The following is a 21,336-nucleotide window of genomic DNA, read 5'->3' on the forward strand; positions in this document are numbered from 1 at the left end:
AGATAAGACTTCAAAGGACTAAAAAAAAATTCTCCTGACTTCCCATGAGTTCAGAAAACTCTGAGGCAAATTATAATGGTTCCACTTTTCTTACATTGCTGTTTCAGTTCATGCAGCTTGGACTCGGTAGCTTTTATCTGCTCATGAACGAATGAGGTAGATTCCTCAAATTCCTTTACTTTTTCCTTGTGACTCTGAACTTTCTCTCTGCTTCTTGCCAACCTCCTGTCAGGTTAAAAAAAACAAGTCCGTATATTATATTATTAAAAATGTAAAAAAAAATCCCCAAAATTATAAGCATAAACATTTCACATTTTTAGCAGCAAAACTTGATTTGGTTTGGTTTCTATAGTGTTATGTATATCTATATTTTTTTGTAACTCCTGGCATATGATTTTTATCTAAATTTTTGAAATTTTTATTTATGGCTTTATATTGTCAGAATATCTTTATTTAGATTTTGCCTACATGACCTGAATCTGTTAAGAGCATAAAATAACATAAAATCTATAAATAGATGTTTACATATGTATTGACAATTACTACTAATAATCTTAATAATAAGATTTAATGACAACTTTGGGTTAATTTCTCATTGGCTGATGGGGCTTTGACAGTTCTAGATGAATTCAGTAACTTCCCATTGATTGGGCTTGGTCACATAAATGGTAAGTTCTAGATAAATTGAGTAGTAAGATTCGTCAAATGGGATATATTGTGAAATACAGTTGTAAGAGAAGGTGTATATAAGAGACAACTTAAGCCACCAGAAAAATTAAACAGTCTAAACATGGAAAAATAAGTGTGAATAACATACAAAAGGAAATATATATTTCCTAATGGGAAAAGAAATTAGATCCAAAAGTGACATTGTTACTGATAATAAATGTGGAATCGTTATCAATTTTCTCCCACTGATTCATTTCAATATCTCTTTATGAAATATATAATAAAAACACAAATCAAGTTTCACGATGACATCTCAAATGATTCAGGAGATATTAAGTAGACAAAAAAGTGACCACCTGACAAACATCATTCGTAATAAAATAAGAATAACGCTTCAATGTTAAGCAGACTGACTCCATTTTTTAAAGGACACTATGTTTAGTCATAATACAAAAGCAAATATGAATGTTTCAGGAAATACAGTTTTTATAAGTTAGTGTGAGTGTATTAAAAAGCAATGCAGTTTTTGGATTCAGACAAAAGGAATCTAGCAGGGAAAAATTATAGAAATTTAGCTTCTTTGTACAAATTTTTTATGGAAATTACTTTTATGGATACAAGGAAATAACCTGGTGAGCAGACATACTCTCAATATTCATTTACACACCTTCTCACCTAGACTAATACCAGTATACCAAGATATTAAATAAAAAGTCTGGCAAACAGCCTAGCCCTGATCTGCATTTACACGATGTCATGTAAGGTCTGGATCTATCCTTTTTAAAGTTGTGTGCACATTATAAACCGGTAATTATCATATACAGTAATACCTTGAACATTCGCGAGGTTAGGTTCCAGAACCAGTCACGGATCAGGAGGAATCGTGAATGTTTGGTACAAGTCACTAAAAATGCTAATAAATGCTTATTTCTAGGGTTTAAACCCTAAATATGACCCAAATCATGCTCCCAAAGCACTTTAATTTCATTTAAAAGTAAGCTTAATACATTACCCTTAAAAAGAGAAATAAATAGTTGACGTAAAAATAGAGTACAGTATTGCCTAATGGGTATTTGCCACACTAGTGCAATTACAGTACGGTACATGAATACATGTACTAATATTACCCCTATACTAATTCATTGGCTGCCATTTTCTTTTCCACTCACAGTAAGGTAAAACCAAGTAACGAATGGGACTGTAAACTTAATGACTGACGTTTTCTTTGTCATTGTCAGGAAGGTAAACTAGGTAAACTTCATATGTCACAGAAGTCATATAACGAAGGTACAATTCAATAAAATAAAGAAAGCATGTACGTAGAGGGTACCAATGAAAATTTCGCAAATCTGTCAATTCGCGAATCAGGAAACGCGAATGCATGAGGTATTACTGTACCTCACTTGCTTTCAAGGGGGAGGCAATTATTACAGGATGAAACAAAGATATTCAAGAGCACATGGTTGCAATCTTAAATTCAGATCTTACAGGAAGCAAGGCTGCATTTATGACTACATATCAAGTTGAGGCATTGTAGGAAATGGAAAGGGAAAGGCCAACAGAAAGGGAAAAGGCCAACAGAAAGGGAAAGGCCAACAGAAAGGGAAAAGGCCAATGGAAAGGGAAAGGCCAACTATTTCTTTTACCTCAGTTCAGCCTCATGCTCAGCAGCTTTTCTTTGCAACTGATACTGCAGGTTAGCACGCTCTCTCACCAAAATCTGTATATCTCCATAAAAGAGAAGCAACATAATTTATTTCCCTTTGTAATAATATAATGAAGACTTTTTATACACCAAAATGGTGAGAAAAGAACAGGAGAGCAACAGAGAAAATACTTTATACTGTAAATCACAAATTATGAATTCATTTATTTTCATGGTATCAAGTTTTAGACTTTTACCAAAACCCTCTGATTGTACAAAAGCAAGTATTCATGTGTATATGTTCAAGGAATTTTTTGGGCAAAGTATATTTTCAAAAGAAGTCTGTGAGATGTAACTGATTTAATGTACAAGGCTTGTAAATTGTTTGCAAGCAAATGCTTTAAATGCTTGCAACAAGACTTGTAACTGGCAATTTTTTGCAAATTCACATCGTCCTTGATACTTTTGCACTTTAACTTGGATTCATAGATCCTTCTGATTGCACAAAATAAATACCAATTTTGAATTGTAAAAGGCAAGGGAGACAACTACTTTGATTCTTAACCTGTTATCTTCTTTTGACTTCATTCCCTTGTTCATAAAGATAAAGTAATTAGAGGTATTCACAAAACTTTAAAGCAATTTCCTCCTATACAATATGATGTGAAAATTAGTTAATGCAATTCTAGTGTCTTTTTCAAATGAAGCAAATCTAAAATATTACCTGCAAGGTGCTGTTTGCAGGTCTTCTCTATTTTTCTAGACTTTTCCTCTGCAAGGTAAAGTTTATTTTTAACTGTTGATAATTCTTGTGCTAGCACTGCATTCTTCTCTGCCTCTGCAACAGAAAGGTTATCTTATGTGAAATGAATTATGAAAACAAGAGGCCAAAGTGGGATCAATATACCAGCCTGGCTCATGTTGCTGATTTCAGTCATGTACACATTAAAAATTCTTTTCAGCAATATATAGACTTTTTACAAATCCCATTTTACTTTTGAAATATTGTTAATTGGAGCTGTACGTTTTATTCTAATAAATCCTCTTTTAAAAGAAATGTCATTATGAACAATCATTTATATGTATTTCCAGTGATTATACTATACACTGCATAATCAAATTAATGAGAAAAGTTTATGTTCATTTCATAAATTCATGTAAACTTCAGTAACTGCATTATACAGTATTCCCCCACTATAAACTGCTTGACAGTATTCCCTCACTGTAACAGTGACAATATTCCCTCGCTATGAACTGCTTGACAGTATTCCCTCACTTTAACATCATGACAGTATTCCCTCACTATAAACTGCTTGACAGTATTCCCTCACTATAACACCTATCAGAAAAATATGATTCTTCTCAAAAAGCCAGTTATGGTCATGGACCCCATATTATAAATAAATAAGAAAGTGAGAAAAAATTAAAACACAGGAAAATATTGGGAATATATATGTTTAATTTAACTTTATTAATCTGAACTTATGTTTCTTGGTAGAAGAATAATTAAATTTTTTTTAAAAACAGATGTGACAATTATAGGTTACTTCATTTGTATGGGAAAATATGAATGAGTTTTTCAAATGTAAATACTGCATGACCCTGGGAGTGCAGTATATCCATCCAACAAAACAAGTTCATAATTCCACATGAAATACATGGGATTGAAGAAGCGAGGGAAAAGCGTGTTGACATTTGCAAATGTGTTTCTGTTTCTGTCACTGAATGTTTGAAATCATAATGTGGGGAAAATATGAAGTCTTTCAATTGCAATTATCAAAAAGACACTATGGAATTTAATGCTTATTTCATTTTGAGTACAGTATGGAGGATGTAACTGCACTTATATTTGAAATTACAGTAAAATTTCAAAATGTGTACTCAAACTTGAGAACCTATCTATGACATGACTCATGTAATTTGGATTTGCAGAACTAAGAAAGTACATTCTTGGAAGGATGTAAAACTGTAAGTATATTTTTTTGCCATTCTTATTACCAGCTAAAGAATACAGTTTATCCCTTGTCACTTTTATGTTATTTGTAAGGACCCTTTCTGGCATCAACTGTAAAGCTAACCTAAATCCAGAACATGGTATCAAAAAAAATAACGCGGAATGTGCCAAAGCAGCTGGAATGTGGCAGTCCACGAAAAATCTGCTTTACTTCATTCAGAAACAAATTTAATCAACCAAAACGTAAAGCGCCTACTACGCGAGTGTACATGATTTGTTTACAAATCAAAAGTGCTGGCATCTGCATGTATTGCTTGTTTACAACAGAGATAGTTTCTTATGCACATGAATGCAATATGAAGGTGTGCGATATCGTAAAATACTGAATGATTCTGACAATGTAAAGTTAATGGAGAAAACAATGAGCATATAATAAATACAGATTTTGTTTCTGACTGAAACGAAAAATATTCTGATACATTTTTTCTTCATGAAATTAATAAAACACTTCAGAATGTTTTGTGTCCTTTTATTTTCCAATCAATAGTGTTAGAATTGTGACCTTCCTGGCAATGACACACACAACACAAAGATCAAAATGTACAAGACTGCCCAACAGGAGCTTTTCAGAAATTAATTTTGTTTCTAGACACTAACCTATTTTATAAATAAATAATGTCAGAAAAAATTAAAGCACAGGAAAATATTGGGGATATATATGTTCAGTTTAACTATATCAATCTGAACTTCTGTTTCTTGGTAAAAGAATAACAAAAGTTTTTATTAAAAAAACAGATATGATAATTATAGGTTACTGCATTTGTATGGGAAAATATGAATGAGTTTTTCATATGTAAATACTGCATGACCCTGGGAGTGCAGTATATCCATCCAACAAAACAAGTTCATAATTCCACATGAAATACATGGGACTGAAGAAGCAAGGGAGAAGCTTGTTAACATTTGCAAATGTGTTTCTGTTTCTGTCACTGAATGCCACATAGTGCCAGCTATTGTATCAGATTGCTTTAGGTAAACACATAGTGCCAGCTGTTGTATCAGATTGCTTTAGGTAAACACACAGTGCCAGCTGTTGTATCAGATTGCTTTAAGTAAACACATAGTGCCAGCTGTTGTATCAGATTGCTTTAGGTAAACACATAGTGCCAGCTGTTGTAACAGACTGCTTTAGGTAAACACATAGTGCCAGCTGTTGTATCAGATTGCTTTAGGTAAACACATAGCACCAGCTGTTGTATCATATTTCTTTAGGTAAACACATAGTGTCAGCTGTTGTATCAGATTGCTTTAGGTAAATATACACCTCGGAGACATCTGGCTATACTGTCACATGCTGCAATTTCAAAATCTCTGATGTTAATGAACTGTGTTCTCTCTATCTGAGCACAGATGTACACCTCTCCCTTGATAACTCAAACCTGAACGACTCTGAACCCAAATAAAACACAGGGGTGAAATGTGAATCCCAGATTTGCCCTTAAAAATGCCAAAGAATTTACTACAATTTGTTGAACAAGAAGAAAATCATCATCAAAACTAGTAAATGAACTTTGATATATTGTTGGTTTTGCTGTCAAAAACAGCAGACATTGCCAGGGAAATCTGATTCAACATAATGAAATTTGCAACTTAAAAATTGATATATTCTGTTGAATTTTCTATGCAAACAAAAAATTCTAAGTACATGATAAATAACAATATTTTGACAATATTTTGATCAGTGAAAATATCAGTAATGCCTATTGGTAGTAGCATTTTAAGAAATGATTATACCAATGAAATAAGTTTTATCTAGCAATTTTTTTAATACAAATTTCTAACTTTTAATATGGATTCAAAGCAATCATCATAAATGCTATAAGCACTCGTGTTAAAATGTTAAAAGTGTCAATTTAACATTACAGCTATATTGTCCCTGAGTGATTCAGAACCTAATTAAGTGCTGTGCTTTAATCTCTGATTGGCAGAAAGGTGTGTTTGTGTGTGTGTGTGTGTGTTTGTGTGTGCGTGTGTGATTTGGATCTTTAACAATTTTTCTGTCATATCATTACAATGTCTGCAGTTTATAGTGAGGTCTAGCAGTGGGGCATCATGCCGCAAACATGTAGCATGATGTCCCACCCAGTCATATTATCCTGACACCAGGATAACCAGTTCTAACACTAACTTCTTAATGCTGAGCGCCTAGCAAATAGCTGTTAGTACCGTTTTTATAAGTCTTTGGTATGACTAAGCCAAGGTTCAAACCTGTGACTTCATGCATCCAAGGTGGACCCTCTAACCACTTAGACTACTGGTGCGGTAGATTAGCAGAAGGGTTTAGTGTGTCATTAAAATCAATTAAAGTAAAATTTGCTTTGTACTATCACATTAATTGTGCGCATGTCTCTTACCGGGTATATCAAATCAAAAAAAGTGGATGGAATAATAATAATAATAATAACAAAGTAAAAAGGCATGAAATTCCTACTCATGTAACACGTAATAATCAAGAAAGTGTGTCAGGACAACTCATGTTCAACTGACCAATTAGTTATAAATATTTTAATGTAGGCACATAATCCAAATATCTAACATGAATCTCTGGTTTATCCTAATAATTCAGAAATGTGATCAACAATAGCAAGAGAGCAAGCAAAAAGGAGTCCTCAGTACATGAAAAACTTTGTTTCACAGATGCGGTTTATTATAAAGAAGTGAGTTCCAAAAGTTTTAGTGATCTTAAAACTCTTGAATGAGTAGAAATTTTACTATTATTTGCAATTAAATTGTGGCATCAGTATTTTAGTAAGAGAACAATATTGAGTTTTATGTTGACAGTTGTTGTTTTGTGAATTAGAGGACCCAAGTTTCTGAGAATAAGAAATCTTTTTTTGTTGTAAATCAACAATAATATTTCAGTTATATCCACATGCAAGAAGCAGTGATGTAATACAGTGTTTCAAATGTGCTGAAATATACTTGAGTAATGTTTTTGACCATCTTTTAAAAGTTGAAAATAAAGGTAATAATGATTAATCTGATTAAGAACATGTCAATGAAAGAAGCTGTTAATTGATTACTTTTACCTTATTGTTGTAATGTGGAGAGTTTATAGCCAGATGAAAAAGTATGTTTTATTAGGTGCTATAAAAGGATCATAGGTGGTCCATGATGGCTTTTGAGTCTTTGAATAAAAACTGATTGACCTTTGGTGGAGGTGAGATAAAAAGGAGAGATCAAACCAAAATGATTTTGACAGAAACACTTGACAAATTGTTTTGATATTTTTGTATTATTTAATTGCTACTGCATTATCAGCATTGCTTAAGATGTTTTTTAAGGAATAATTCATGATACAAAAAACTTTGGTCATGAAAATGTGGCTCGGAAATACGTGTTTAGTCCAGGTCAGGAACGTCCACCTCTGGGTGAACTTAGCTTACGAGTACTGGGAAGCAGTCAGCATTCAGCAGCCTTAACAAACAAGCTACATGAAAACTGAAGTTTCAACTTCGTAGCAGGCCAAGTGTGGCTGTTTTGTCACTGCCCCATGTCTAATTATAATGAAGAGAGGACAATCTCCTTTCTTGAAAATTACAAAGTGATTCAAGTGGAAATCTGGACCAGAAATCTAGTGAGAGTCTATTAAGTGTCAAACTTGAAGAAAAATACGTAATGGTTGGCATTCCAAAGTGTTATGGCTGACATGCCAAAGTGTAATGGTTGGCATTCCAAAATGTAATGGCTGGCATGTCAAGGTGTAATGGTTGGCATTCCAAAGTGTGATGGCTGGCATGCCAAAGTGTAATGGCTGGCATGCCAAGGTGTAATGGTTGGCATGCCAAAGTGTAATGGCTGACATGCCAAAGTGTAATGGCTGGCATGCCAAAGCGTAATGGCTGGCATGTCAAGGTGTAATGGTTGGCATTCCAAAGTGTAATGGCTGGCATTCCAAAGTGTAATGGCTGGCATGCCAAGGTGTAATGGTTGGCATGCCAAAGTGTAATGGCTGACATGCCAAAGTGTAATGGCTGGCATGCCAAAGCGTAATGGTTGGCATGCCAAGGTGTAATGGTTGGCATGCCAAAGTGTAATGGCTGACATGCCAAAGTGTAATGGCTGGCATGTCAAGGTGTAATGGTTGGCATGCCAAAGTGTAATGTTGTTGTTGTTGTGGGGTTTAACGCCATTTTGCAGCACATGATAGGCTATACATGGCGGCCAGTATTAATGGTGGAGGAAGAACCCAAGAAAACCCCAGAAAGAACCACCGACCCACGAGAACCAAAGTGTAATGGTTGGCATGCCAAGGTGCAATGGATGGCATGCCAAAGTGTAATGGTTTGCATGCCAAAGTGACATGGTTGGCATGTATGTGCAGCTTCTGTCATAGAACTATGATTTGAACCATGAGTAATAACTAAGAAAATGTTTACTTTTCTAGTTTCTATGCAAGTATATGATAGTCAACCAAGTCAAAGGAGTCTTAAAATGAAGGTATATAGCTTATCCAACTCTCCATTGTCCCGAGCAAGTGACCATTCATCAATGAAGTTTGTTAACACAAACTGACAGGAGTGGTTCTGGCACAAACCAGACTGGTAAAAGTGAATTAAACAGTACTATGAAGGGTAATCATAGAGATGTCTGGAAATGTCTTTCAGACAGCCTGGGTATGGATCTCAGAACAGATATTGGTCTGAATTTGATTTTGAACCCATTTTATAAAAAGGATTAACCTTGTCTTCCTTGAGCTGAGAGGGAAGATACCCTTTGTAATGCTTTGATTATGTAGGCAAGGGATGGAGCAACAATATCAGCATATTTTATTAAACATAAATGGATCTATCTGATCCAAACCAGCTGACTTCTTTGAATGTAACTATTTCAGTTCATATACTACACTTTAACTGACTTATGCATAATTTGAAATTGCTCTGGTGGTCTAGTGGTTAGGGCATCCACCTCCAATGTGAGAGGTTGTGGGTTTGAACCCCAGCAGAGTCATACCAAAGACTTATAACAATGGTACTAACAGCTGCCTCTGAGGTTAGTGTTACGACTGGTCAGCCTATATGTCAGGATAATGTGACTGGGTGGGAAATGATGCTACATATCTGTGGCATGAGACCAGTGCTAGACATCACTATAAACTGCCACATTGCAGGCATCATAGTGATATGACTGAATCTTTTTAAAGCTACATTAAAAATCCATATCACACACACACACACACACACACACACATAATTTGAATAATGAATTGTAGATTTTCGTCAATTTTGACTTTGTCAAATCTTGTAACTTTTCATTTCTTGCATTAGTATTTGATATATAATGACAGCTACATTGGTTACAGTAATGATGTGCTCAGTGAATCTGTTAGCAATATCATGCATAACATCAATTATTGTCCCATTAGTTGATTTGGGATTTTACAGTTTCTATCTGGAGTAAAATCCAAAAGAATTTTCTGCATTTCATTTGGACTTTCTGTATTTTCAACTTATGTTTTATAAAAAAAAGTATTTCAGCAGACTGGACCAGGAAGTAAATCTGTTATGCCAAGTTTACAGTTATGCCAATCACGGCTTCATTCATATATCTGGCATGGGCCATATAAGTTTCTGAGGGTATTCCTATCTTTTTTATTTTGAAGTTTTCAAGTACTTTAGTTATCATTCATAAAAGATGTGGGGGATTTCATAAATCAAATTTAAAAAAATCAATATTTAAGCATCTATAGGAGATAACCTTACGCTTTGCATCAAATATATCTTTACAATTAAATTTGCATGTAATAGAAATTGGATAATGATAACTGATGAGAAACAAGGCACCTATACTTCAATGATATTCTCTGATTTATTACTATAAATATGATTAATTAGTGCAGATGATGTTTCAGTGACTGTTGATGGTGAGGCATGAAGATGGAATGGTTGGAATAACCCATAAGATCAATCATGCTTAGCCATCTTACATTCCAGCCACAACCTGTTTAATTTTCCCCCAATGACTTTCATTTCAGCATTTATTTATTATTTGTTTCTTTTTTATATTTATTTAATTGAGGGTGGCATAAACAAATATGTAGGATTTTTTGAAAAACAAATTAACCATTCTGAATTACAATGAGGGATTATTGTACAAGGAAAAAAGATATAACTGATTTAATAAAGGTAGCTTAAGAAATTTTTATGCCAAATTATTTTCTAATTCATATGGCAAAATACAGTAGTCAGTGAATCGTACTGTCTCATGCACTAACTGAAGTACTTAAATGGCTTATATAAATTCAAAGACCACATGTCTCTGAATCAACCTTAATTATATCCATCAGTTTATCTAAATACAGTAATGCATGAATTTCATAACATTATACACCTATGTTCTAGTGCAAGCAGGTATGGATGTCCAAGATCATATGGCGTCAACACTGTTCTCAAAGAGAATCATGATAAAAACTGGTTTAGTAACCCAATATTAAGTCGTGTCTTACAATATATTTTTAAAGAAAATAATAAATTTACGATGAGTTTTTTTATATAAAAGAAGCTGGCCATGATCTGCATGTTGATTCTACCCATGAACTTTATTCCAAATCTGAAGAGGGCGGGAATAAATCATATTGAAAAAAACCCATTCAGGTTAATCTAAGGTGTGTACAGACATATGGATGGAAATAAATACAGACAATTGATTATTATGTCAAGTTTCCATGAAGGTGGAATTGACAACAATCACTTTTTCTTTTATTCAAAATGATGACTCTCATCTTAGTAAGATTAAAGATTAGCTACCATAAAATTCTCTATTGAGACAATTCTGAACACAAAGTATTAACATTAAATATTTAACTTTGGCAGTCAATAATTTAAAATCTTTTTAGTAAAATAAGAAAAAGAGACCAAGAATGGCTTGCAATCAAGAAAGAAGATAAAAAAACATGAACAGGTATACAGGTATGTGAAGAAACAAAAACTTGAAAACAATGAAAGGCAACATAAATTTACCTGCTTTTCCTCTGTCCTTTTACAAAAGAACACAAGTACATTTGATCCAGTGTGAAATCAATGGGAAGAAAATTTAAGCAAAATAAAACTGATTACAATGACAACTGAAAATATTTCTTTTGAACCTGTCACTATTAAGTGATGGACTAAGTTTTGATGGGTTACAATAGTAAATCACATATAAATTGTGTACCAATACTTCATCTGACATATTACAGCAAAGAAAACAAAATGGCATTAAAAGCAAGAGGCCTAAATGAGCCTGATATCACTTACTTACCAGGTTTGCAAAATGTAATTGCTGACCATTTCACCAAATACGCTTACCATATATACTTGCCTATAGGTAGAGTCAAAGTGTACACTTCAAAAACAAATCTGCTGTCATATATTGTGCAGCAGATCTGGGTCAATGCAGTTTGTTATGGGTAATTAGTGGAATAAACAACAAAGAACTTGATCAGAGTCTATGTCATTTTCAGCTGAACTTTGATTTATAAGTAAGTATATATGGTAAGTAGTACAGCTATGTCCACTTTAACAATCACCTTTATATAAGAGATACCTGGTATCAATGTCCAATTTCATTTCCCTCCCTATGAAAATTTCTCAGTAAAAGTTTTAAAAGTTGTAAATTAAATTTATAAAAAACACCTGTTTTCCAGTCAGCAGCAATGTGTTACCTAAATAATTAGTGGTTTCTTACTTTGTAAAAGCAGTTAATTGAGTATACTCATTAGGAAAATGAAGCATTAGTTTTTAAGAAAGGCGATGTTAACAGGAAAAGGTAGGCTGTGAATTAATGCAAAAACATGCTTTATCTTCCTTATATTCACTGAACTCATGACAATCTGTCAGCATAATTTTAAACTAGCTGATCTCTCCATTGTTACATTAGGAATTTGAATAAAAGCCACAATACTGATAAGAAACTTTATGTTGGGGTAAATACTTGAGGTGATTCATCAGTCTTATGGCTACAATCCTTTAGTGTGTGAGGTAGATTCACCAATGGCTATACTAAATGCATTCATCAGAAAAGATTAACTGTTAACTGTTTAACCCTGAATTTGATTTAGTTTATAAAATCTGAATATCAGTACTTATTTCATAATAATAGTTTGGGATCAAGACCATGGTAAACTCTTTCCATGCATTAGGATAAACAAGATGGCCACTATCGCTTAACCGGCTTGAAGCAGCTGTTCCGTTTTTTAGTGCCGTTTTCATGATATTTGTGCTTGTTGCCTGTTTTCATCTTCGTTATTGTGTTCATTATGTATTGGCTGTTAAATTCCTATGTGTTTTTTCATCTCCTTGTTTTGGAAGTGAGAATAAAAAGACATTTTCTCAGCTGTCTTGCTCCATTGTTTTTGAACAAACCGCCATCATGTGATACTCGCCAGTCAACTCGTTTATGCTACGATGGACTCTCATTAATTGCTTTAAATGTTCACTCCTTGGCTCTCCACACTAAATTGTGCTCTGGACTAAACAAACTGGGACTACATTCATCATTACCTAAATGTAAACAGAAGCGAAAAAAGAAACGTTGTTTCAAAGCTAGCCGGCGGAGAACAGGAAGAAGAATTCCAGTTATCTCCCTTATTTCTGCACAACCATTTAAAACAATTTCGACCGTTAATTTAGATAACCTAATTCAAATCCCAATTAATTTGTCAACCTTTGTGTCAACTATCCAAGAAATACCTCTGCGCATTGCATTATTCAATGCCCAGTCAGTAGGACCACCGGAAAAGTGCACAGAAATTTTATCAACAACCAAAATGTTGACATATTTTACGTGACAGAAACATGGCTATAAACATCAGGCGATGAGCCCAAGTGTGCGGATCTAACACCCACTGGTTACTCCATCAAGTTGTTCCCCCGTAATTCTTGCAGAGGTGGAATTGCTGTCATCACAAAGAACTCCATGATAAAACATCTTAACTATACCATAACATTTAATTTCGACCACACATCGTTTGAACTAGTCCAAACCACACTCACACTGGAGCAAAGGTCAGTCCATTTTTTCTACCTATACCGCCCTCCTCCTAGTAGAAAAAACAGGCTGGCTGACTCCCTCTTTTTTGGAGCAGTTTCCAAATCTCCTGGACTATGGAAATTCGATAGGTGGCAACCTGATTATTCTTGGAGATTTCAACTTTCACTTTGACTGTCCCAGAAACTCAAATACATCAAAACTCATAGATTCCATTAATGTTTTCAACCTCAAACAGTCAGTTAACCAACCCACAGATAAACATGGTCACATTTTAGACTGGATTCTTCATAGACCTGATAATAACATTTTACAGTCCTCCCTGGTATCCCATGACCTTGCATCAGATCACCTCTGCATTATATGCCATCTTGACGTATCAGTCCCTAACACTCCACCTTTATCTGCTACTAAGAGAAACCCCCGTATGATAAATAGAACCAAACTAATGCACAACATCCAAGCTAACCTAACAACTTGCTCACCTCCTACCGCAGAACAACTCGATAACTGTCTGCGTTCATTACTTGACAAACATGCCCCAGCTACCAAGTGCAGAGTATCAACTGAAAAGTATTCTCCATGGTAAAGCAGTGTTAGGGACCAGCTTAGCACTGCTAAAAGAGACCACCGTAAAGCTGAGAGGCTCTGGCTTGCCACCAGACTCACTATTCATAAGAAAATCTATGAAGTCGCTAAGAAGAATGTCACAAATATAGTCCATGCAGCGAAATCATCCCACTACACTACTAAGATCATGGAAAGTTCCAGCTGCAAATAGCTCTTTGAGATTACTAACAAGCTAATGTCAAGGAACAAATCCACACCACTTCCAACTACCTTCTCTTCAGTCGACCTTCTGGACATGTTTGCAAATTTCTTCCGTGACAAAGTACAAACCATTAGACATAAGCTTGACACCACAATTTCAATTGACTCATCGTCACCATACAGTTGGGATACAGAATTTGAGCAGCAACCATTAGCAGCATTTGAACCTGTCTCTATGGATTTCGTATGTACAATTGTGATGAAGAGTGAACCAAAGTCATGTGTACTTGATCCAATTCCAACATCACTGCTGCTTGAGTGAGTGTTTAAATCCAGTATTGCCTTCACTAACTGATGTTATTAATACCTCTCATCTGGGGAATTCCCATCATTTTTCAAAACTGCCATTGTAAAGCCTCTGCTGAAGAAACCAACACTAGACCATAACGATTTAAAGAACTACCGCCCAGTTTCTAATCTCCCATTCATTTCAAAAATCTTAGAAAAGGTTGTTCTATCCCAGCTTGTATCTCATCTAAATTCAAATAGTCTTTTTAGCAATGTACAATCTGCATATTGCCCTTGCCACAGTACTGAAACTACTCTTCTAAAAGTAGTTAATGACATTCTCTCTGCACTGGATAGCGGAAAGATTACAGTCCTCACCCTCCTTGATTTGTCAGCAGCATTTGACACAGCAGACCATGATATATTACTTCACCGTCTCCAGCATGTATTTGGCATTCATGATACAGCCTTACTGTGGTTCAAGTCCTACTTGGTCAACAGGATACAAATTGTATCTGCAAATGGAATACACTCCAGCCTAGTTGATCTATGTTGTGGTGTTTCACAGGGGTCTGTTTTTGGACCTGTTCTCTTCCTTCTGTACACTCAGTCGCTTTCAAGTGTCATAGATCATCATCCAGTGTCTCACCAATTGTACGATGATGACACCCAAATATACAAATCTAGCCACACAACTGAAGTTGATGCTACCATCCAAGGTGTAGAAAGGTGCATTTCTGATGTGAAATCATGGATGACTTGTAACAAGCTGCAGGTGAATGATGATAAAACTGAGACCATTCTGATCACAACACAAAGACTTTCTCATTCACATCCTTTACCTCAAACAATAAATATCAGCAACGCTAACAATAAATTCACACATTCAGTACAAAACCTAGGTGTTACTCTGGACAGTACTCTCACATTGCACCAACATGTCATGAACATATGCAAGGCTGCATATCTTGAGCTGAGACGCATCAGCTCAATTCGCAAATATCTTTCAGTTAATGCCATTAAAACACTTGTGTGTTCATTAGTACTTTCAAGACTGGACTACTATAACTCAATTCTCTCTGGTTCATCTCAATATCTACTCCAGAAACTTCAAAAAGTTCAAAACACAACTGCTCGGATCATACTTAGAGTTCCACAATCAGAGCACACCTCCCTGCTGCTCTGTACCCTACACTGGCTATCCATTTGATCCAGAATCAAATGCAAATTTTTTCTCTGTGCTACATTTCACTGTCAGACTCTAGTTCAACATACCTATCTGACCTCACCCATGTATACACACCAGCAAGATACTTACGCTCCTCTTCTGACAATCGTATACTCATTATTCCCACTATGAAAACAATTTCATATGGACAGCGTTCTTTTGCATACCTGGGCCCAGCAACGTGGAATGAATTGCCCACTGAACTTAGACACAAAGACACAGCGATCACATTCAAGAGGGCTCTCAAAACTCACTTATTTTGACTGCAAGAACAAACTTAAAGATCTAATAATATTTCCTACCTGAAATATTCTCAGCATGCTTTTTCATTTTTTTAATGTTTTTCTAATTTCATGTTGTTTGTTTTTGTAATAATATTATTATGTTTCTTAAGCAGCAGGGAAGTTTAACAGACCATTTTTTCCAAGCAAAATAAACCTTCCTATGCAAACTTTCTCCGTAGAAGCCTCAGAAAGCAAAAATAAAGCCTTCTACGAGATCTAATTTTCGTGCATTTCAGACCGGGTGCATCGGGTGGTCACGCCGAGTGTGTTAGTAAATATAGCGTCCGCGACAGGAAAATAAATTATCGGGAATATTATTTTGTGTTATTGAATTTTGTTGCATGGCGAGGCTGCTTTGGTCCATTTTACGTTACATTAAAATAATATACTTGAAAATAACATGAGCTCGAAAACTAGTACAGTTGGAGAGCCGCATTCTGCTAGATTAGCGCGAGAACAATTAGCGGCAATAAAGAAACTTATCCCAGCAAAAGAATTATTCAAGAAAAAAGTGCGTGATTACGAAGACGCAGAGCAGGGATTTACTGAATTATCGTCGAAATTATTAAAGCCAGTTACCGAATCAACCGAGCGAGTCTTATTTGGTGATGTGAAAGATCCGGATATCAGGAAACGCGGAATTCTCCCTGTGTTGAGAGACATTGAGGAACACACACGAATATTACCAGACCGGCTAATACAAGCACGGCAAGAACCGCAGCAAGCAGAATGGTTGGAAGAAGAGGAAGAAGAAGAAGAAGAAGAAGAAGAAGGCCAGAAGAAAAGTCCTCGCGAGAAATTAATGGAAAACTTTACCGATAGCGGTTGGAACTCATTGATGGAACAATTTAAAAAATTTGATAAATCTAGAGAAACTGGTGGTGATGATATTTTTGAATTTGCTACATTCGCGGAAGATTCTTTCAGTAATAAGCAAGTTTATTTAACAAAGGAAGGATTAAAAAAAAGAAGTAGACGAGATCTTTGGTATAATGCGCTATTTCGAGCTAGATTTAATTTACCCCAGGCGAAGAGCTCTGACCCGATTTATATCCAATTCTTGAAAATCGCAGATAAAAGATCCTTGTATAATAGAAGGATAACTTCGGAAAAAGAAAAATCTAAATCCTCAAAGGAACCACAAGAAGAAATTCAACCTCGGGAATTAGGGGCAAGACCAAAAATTAAATCCGAATCTGAAAAACCTAAAAGTGTTAATATTCGCACGTATTTTACCGATGATGCTCTTAAAATATTCGAAGACAAGGATAAATTAGTCGATATTGCCGCAAATTATGATGAGAGGGATAAATATTTAAGACCAAAACTTTACGGAAAACCTAATGAAAAATCAAAGTGGATCAGTTGGGTATATTTTACCACAAAAGATGCTCCTCCCTACTCGTATGATGATCCTGGGTACAAAAAATTTGTGGAAAAAGTAAAACAAAAAGAAAAAGAAGAAGAAGAAAAAACAAAACAAAGAGAAAAAGAAGAACCAGAAGAGGAAGATATAATATCGTCGTTACACGAACAAATGTTTCCGAAACCAAAAACAGGAAGTGGATATACCATTTGTCCTGACAGTGTTGTCAACGATGTGTCTCGCCTTGAAATACTAATCGGAGGAAAGCGAGCCCGAAATAATTCTTCTGAGATAATCGACGAAGCTTCCGATATTTGCCAACGATTATTCCGCGGTGGTGTTATTAATTCCTACATTTACAAAGAGCTCGTTGACGAACTCATCGATTAAAACAACACAATTGAAATAACATGATAGTTCATAAACATCAACGTAGACCTAGACAGGTCCGCGTAGCTAACTCTCGATTGCCCGTATACAAATATATTCACGGCAATGGATTTGGCGACATTGTTAAAAGTCTCGTTACAAGGATAGTCCCTAAAATCGGACCCACAGCTAAGCAAATTGCATCAAAGGCAATAGGAAAGATTGGCGAGACTGTCATCTCCGGCGTTGGTAATTTGGCCAGTAAAGGCTTCGATGTTGTCAAAAGCAAAATATCAAATTTAATGCGTAAAAAAAAGCAACCTGTCAAATTACCTAGCACCAGCGAAATGCCCCCCGAGGTCAGTAAAGCTATAAACGACGCAGCAAATAAAAAAATAAATGACCTAGCACAGGAAGTTGCTAACACAAATTTCGCAAATAATCTAGTAAAGGAAGTTGCGAACACAAGTTTTATATCAGGCAGCGGTCTTCGTTTTAGATGAAATTCTTAATAATAAATGTTCGCACAAGTGTCAAACGAAGTGTTCGACATGGACGAGCCTGTAGGTAGAGACACATCCGTGCGTGATTTCCAGTATTTCTCGTACGACACAGTGACACCAAATGCGACTAATCACGTTGAAATTCAAGTTCACGATACGACAAGATATTTTCTTCCGTCTGAGGCATATATCGAATTTGTTGGTAAAATTACGAAAAATAACGATACCAACTACGGAGCAAATTTTAAGGTCGGATTTGTCAACAACGGCATCATGGCATTATTCAAGAGCGCCACTTATATGATCGATGGAAGAGAAATTGAGTCAATCACGGGCAACGTTGATTTAGCAACGACGATTATAGGCCTAGCTAGATATTCTGATGATTTTACCAGGTCAGCCGGTCCTAGTATGATGTTCGCCAAAGATAATTCTGATCACGCTGATCATGTCCAGTATAATATCGGTAGACCGAGAAATGCCGCTAATGATGCTAACGCCACCAACGTCGATGTAATGCTCGGCACCAATGATAATTACAACCTCGGATTTGCCACGCGAAGACTTATGTTAAAAGGAGATGAACGAAATTTCTCCTGTGCAATTCCGCTATCTCACATTTTTGGATTTTGCAGACATTTCAGGAAGGTTATTTACGGAGCAAAACACACGATTTCCTTTGTTCGAGACGACACAGGCAATGACAGAGCCATCTGGTGAGAAGCAGGTGATCAAGGTAAAATATCACTAACCAAATTTACATTGTGGATGCCAGCGATAGTTCCATCGATGATTGAGGAAGAAAAATTATTGTCATTCATGAATCAGGGTGGTAAGTCCATTATGTCCTAGCTAACAACTACGACTGACTCTATCGACGTTGATATCAACGGAATATTTACCTGGCGAATTGCGTCACAGCAAGGCGTCTCGGCGCCCAGACACATCTTTGTTGCTCTTCAAAACGCAAACAGATATGATCAAACTCACAGTCACATGATATTCGATGCATTTAACGCGACAAACGTGTCGTTGAGGATAAACGGGCAACAAGAGCCATCCGAGGAAATATCGATTGATTTTGCCAACTATTCGACGGCTCGCGCATATCATCGATTATTGTGTTTTATGGGTCGCGATCAAAATATCGATACTGGATTGCAAATATCACAGTTGGATTTTAATACTCGCTATCCCATCTATTACTTTTCTCTGGAACATCTCGATTTGGTGAAACAATCCGTCATTGATATTCATTTCAAGGCCAATATTAACACGGGTGGACAACCAGCAAGAGCAATCGCGGTTATTCTCAGCGATAGAACAATGATCCTGGAAGGCATCAGCGGCAGAATGAGAGTCATCGACGCACCTGTCGAGAAAATGTAACAATCTTGATTTTCTAAATTTAGATTAAAACGATATTAATATGCCATACGAACACGTCAGCGTAACTCTGACCCCGGGTCACATGAAAAAACTCCAAACAGCAACAGCAAAGCGATGCGGTGTGAAATTAACCCTGAAAAACGATCAAATTCAGGGTGGGCCTAACAAACTATCGCTAACTAGGGGTCAACGTGAACGCTTCACCAAAGCCAAATCAGCGAATTCTGGCGTTCATGTGAATCTTAGTATAGGTGCCATCAGAGACATGGTCAAAGTAGGTGGAATTTTCCCCTTCCTAGCTGCTATTCCTGGATTATTATCCGGGGCTCTTCCGGCAATTGCAAAAGCGATAGGATTAGGTGCGGCCGGAGCAGCAGGCGACAAACTAGCAAAAAGTATAATGGGAGGAAGATACGGTAAAAAAAAGGGAAGCGGCCTTTATCTAAGACGCCCCCCATACGGATCCGGCCTGAGATTAGCACGCCCTATTCAAATTTAGATTTATTCAGCGAAGCAAAAAATAAAAAAATAAAATTTTTCAGAGGCGTATTTATGCGGGATCAACTACCAGAAAAACCAAACCCCACCGAGACAGGAATAATAAATCTCGATTCAAATACCGGCCCTGGCACACATTGGGTCGCCTACGCGATTAATCCTCGCAAAGTTGTTTATTTTGACTCGTACGGATTAGCGCCACCAAAAGAAATTATCAATTACGTGTCAAAGTTGAATATTCCAATTTGGTATTCGACACTTCCGACGCAGACACTAATGGATCCACCGATATGTGGTCCTGAATCAATTAACGTCCTTGATGCAATTTCAAAATCATCCAGTCCGTATCATAGAATCGTATTTGAATATGCCGTAAATAAATATCATGGTTGATATTTATGGAAGATTCCTCTACAGAAAGAAGGTAGTAGCTTACGTCGATCTATCAAAGTTCGCCACAAGGGATGATATTAATAATCTTCTGTCACTGTCAGAAGTAGATCCTGGTGAAGTTGCCATTTTTCAGAACAGTGAAGGAAGATTACAAACTAGCAACGTGAGAATAACCGATATAGTGAAGCGAGACGAATGTAACGATCGTATTGATCAATTTACTCGCCTATCAGAATCGGTATCAAAATCCATTGCTGATATTACCGATCTTGCAGCGAAGTTACCCCTGAAGGCTGATATCGCGGATATGGAACAAAGAGATAGCGAGTTATCAGCAACGTTGCTTCTGAAGGCCGATAAAACATTACACAACGATCTTCAGGACAGAGTGACAAAAAAACTTAACAGGCTAAATAACGATCTTAAAAAACTCGACGATACCTTAGCTAAATTTAGTAAAAAAATTGAGGAAGATATAAAAACATCCGGCGATAATTCCTCCGCCACGCACGATGATCTTAGCGAAAAGGTAGGAAAAATCAACAGGGATATTACTAGCGTTTTTGCTGATATTACCGAAATAAAAACCGTAATGAGTCAGAAAAGCGATAAAACATCGTACCATTACCTTGACGAGAAAACAAAAAAAATCAACGAGGATATTATCAAAATTAACGAGGATATTAACGCGATACGTGAATTGGCGCGTCAAAAGGTCGATGTATCGTTGTACGACGGAGAAATTCGAGATTTAAGTGCAAAACTTCTCGATGCAACCACAAAAATTAGCGATATTAACACAAAAATATCGTCGGCGAATCTTGGAAGATTAGCGCGTATTAATATACCACCGGAGGTAGAAACAAAAAATCTTCCTTGCGATGTACCATTTGTGTTAAGAATGCAAGCAGTTGTATGGACGCCCGAGAATAACACATTTAGCTTTACCGCG

The 21,336-nt window shown here is 36.1% G+C and overlaps 1 protein-coding gene across 2 annotated transcripts in view; it reads right to left on the reverse strand.

Moving 5' to 3' along the window:
• LOC149800930 (uncharacterized) overlaps positions 1–21,336 on the reverse strand; it is a 67,963-nt gene that overhangs the window by 13,037 nt on the left and 33,590 nt on the right. For both annotated transcript variants that reach the window (XM_089954237.1, XM_089954236.1), the window contains exons 4-7: positions 11,288–11,303; positions 3,039–3,152; positions 2,316–2,397; positions 95–225 (exon numbers count right to left, since the gene is read on the reverse strand). In XM_089954237.1, coding sequence (XP_089810363.1) covers positions 95–225; positions 2,316–2,397; positions 3,039–3,152; positions 11,288–11,303 — 343 coding nt within the window. The remainder of the gene's footprint in view (positions 1–94; positions 226–2,315; positions 2,398–3,038; positions 3,153–11,287; positions 11,304–21,336) is intronic.

The sequence above is a fragment of the Sinohyriopsis cumingii genome, chromosome 4, assembly GCF_028554795.1.
Source record: "Sinohyriopsis cumingii isolate HCF-2022 chromosome 4, ASM2855479v2, whole genome shotgun sequence".
Classification (NCBI taxonomy): Eukaryota; Metazoa; Mollusca; class Bivalvia; order Unionida; family Unionidae; genus Sinohyriopsis; species Sinohyriopsis cumingii.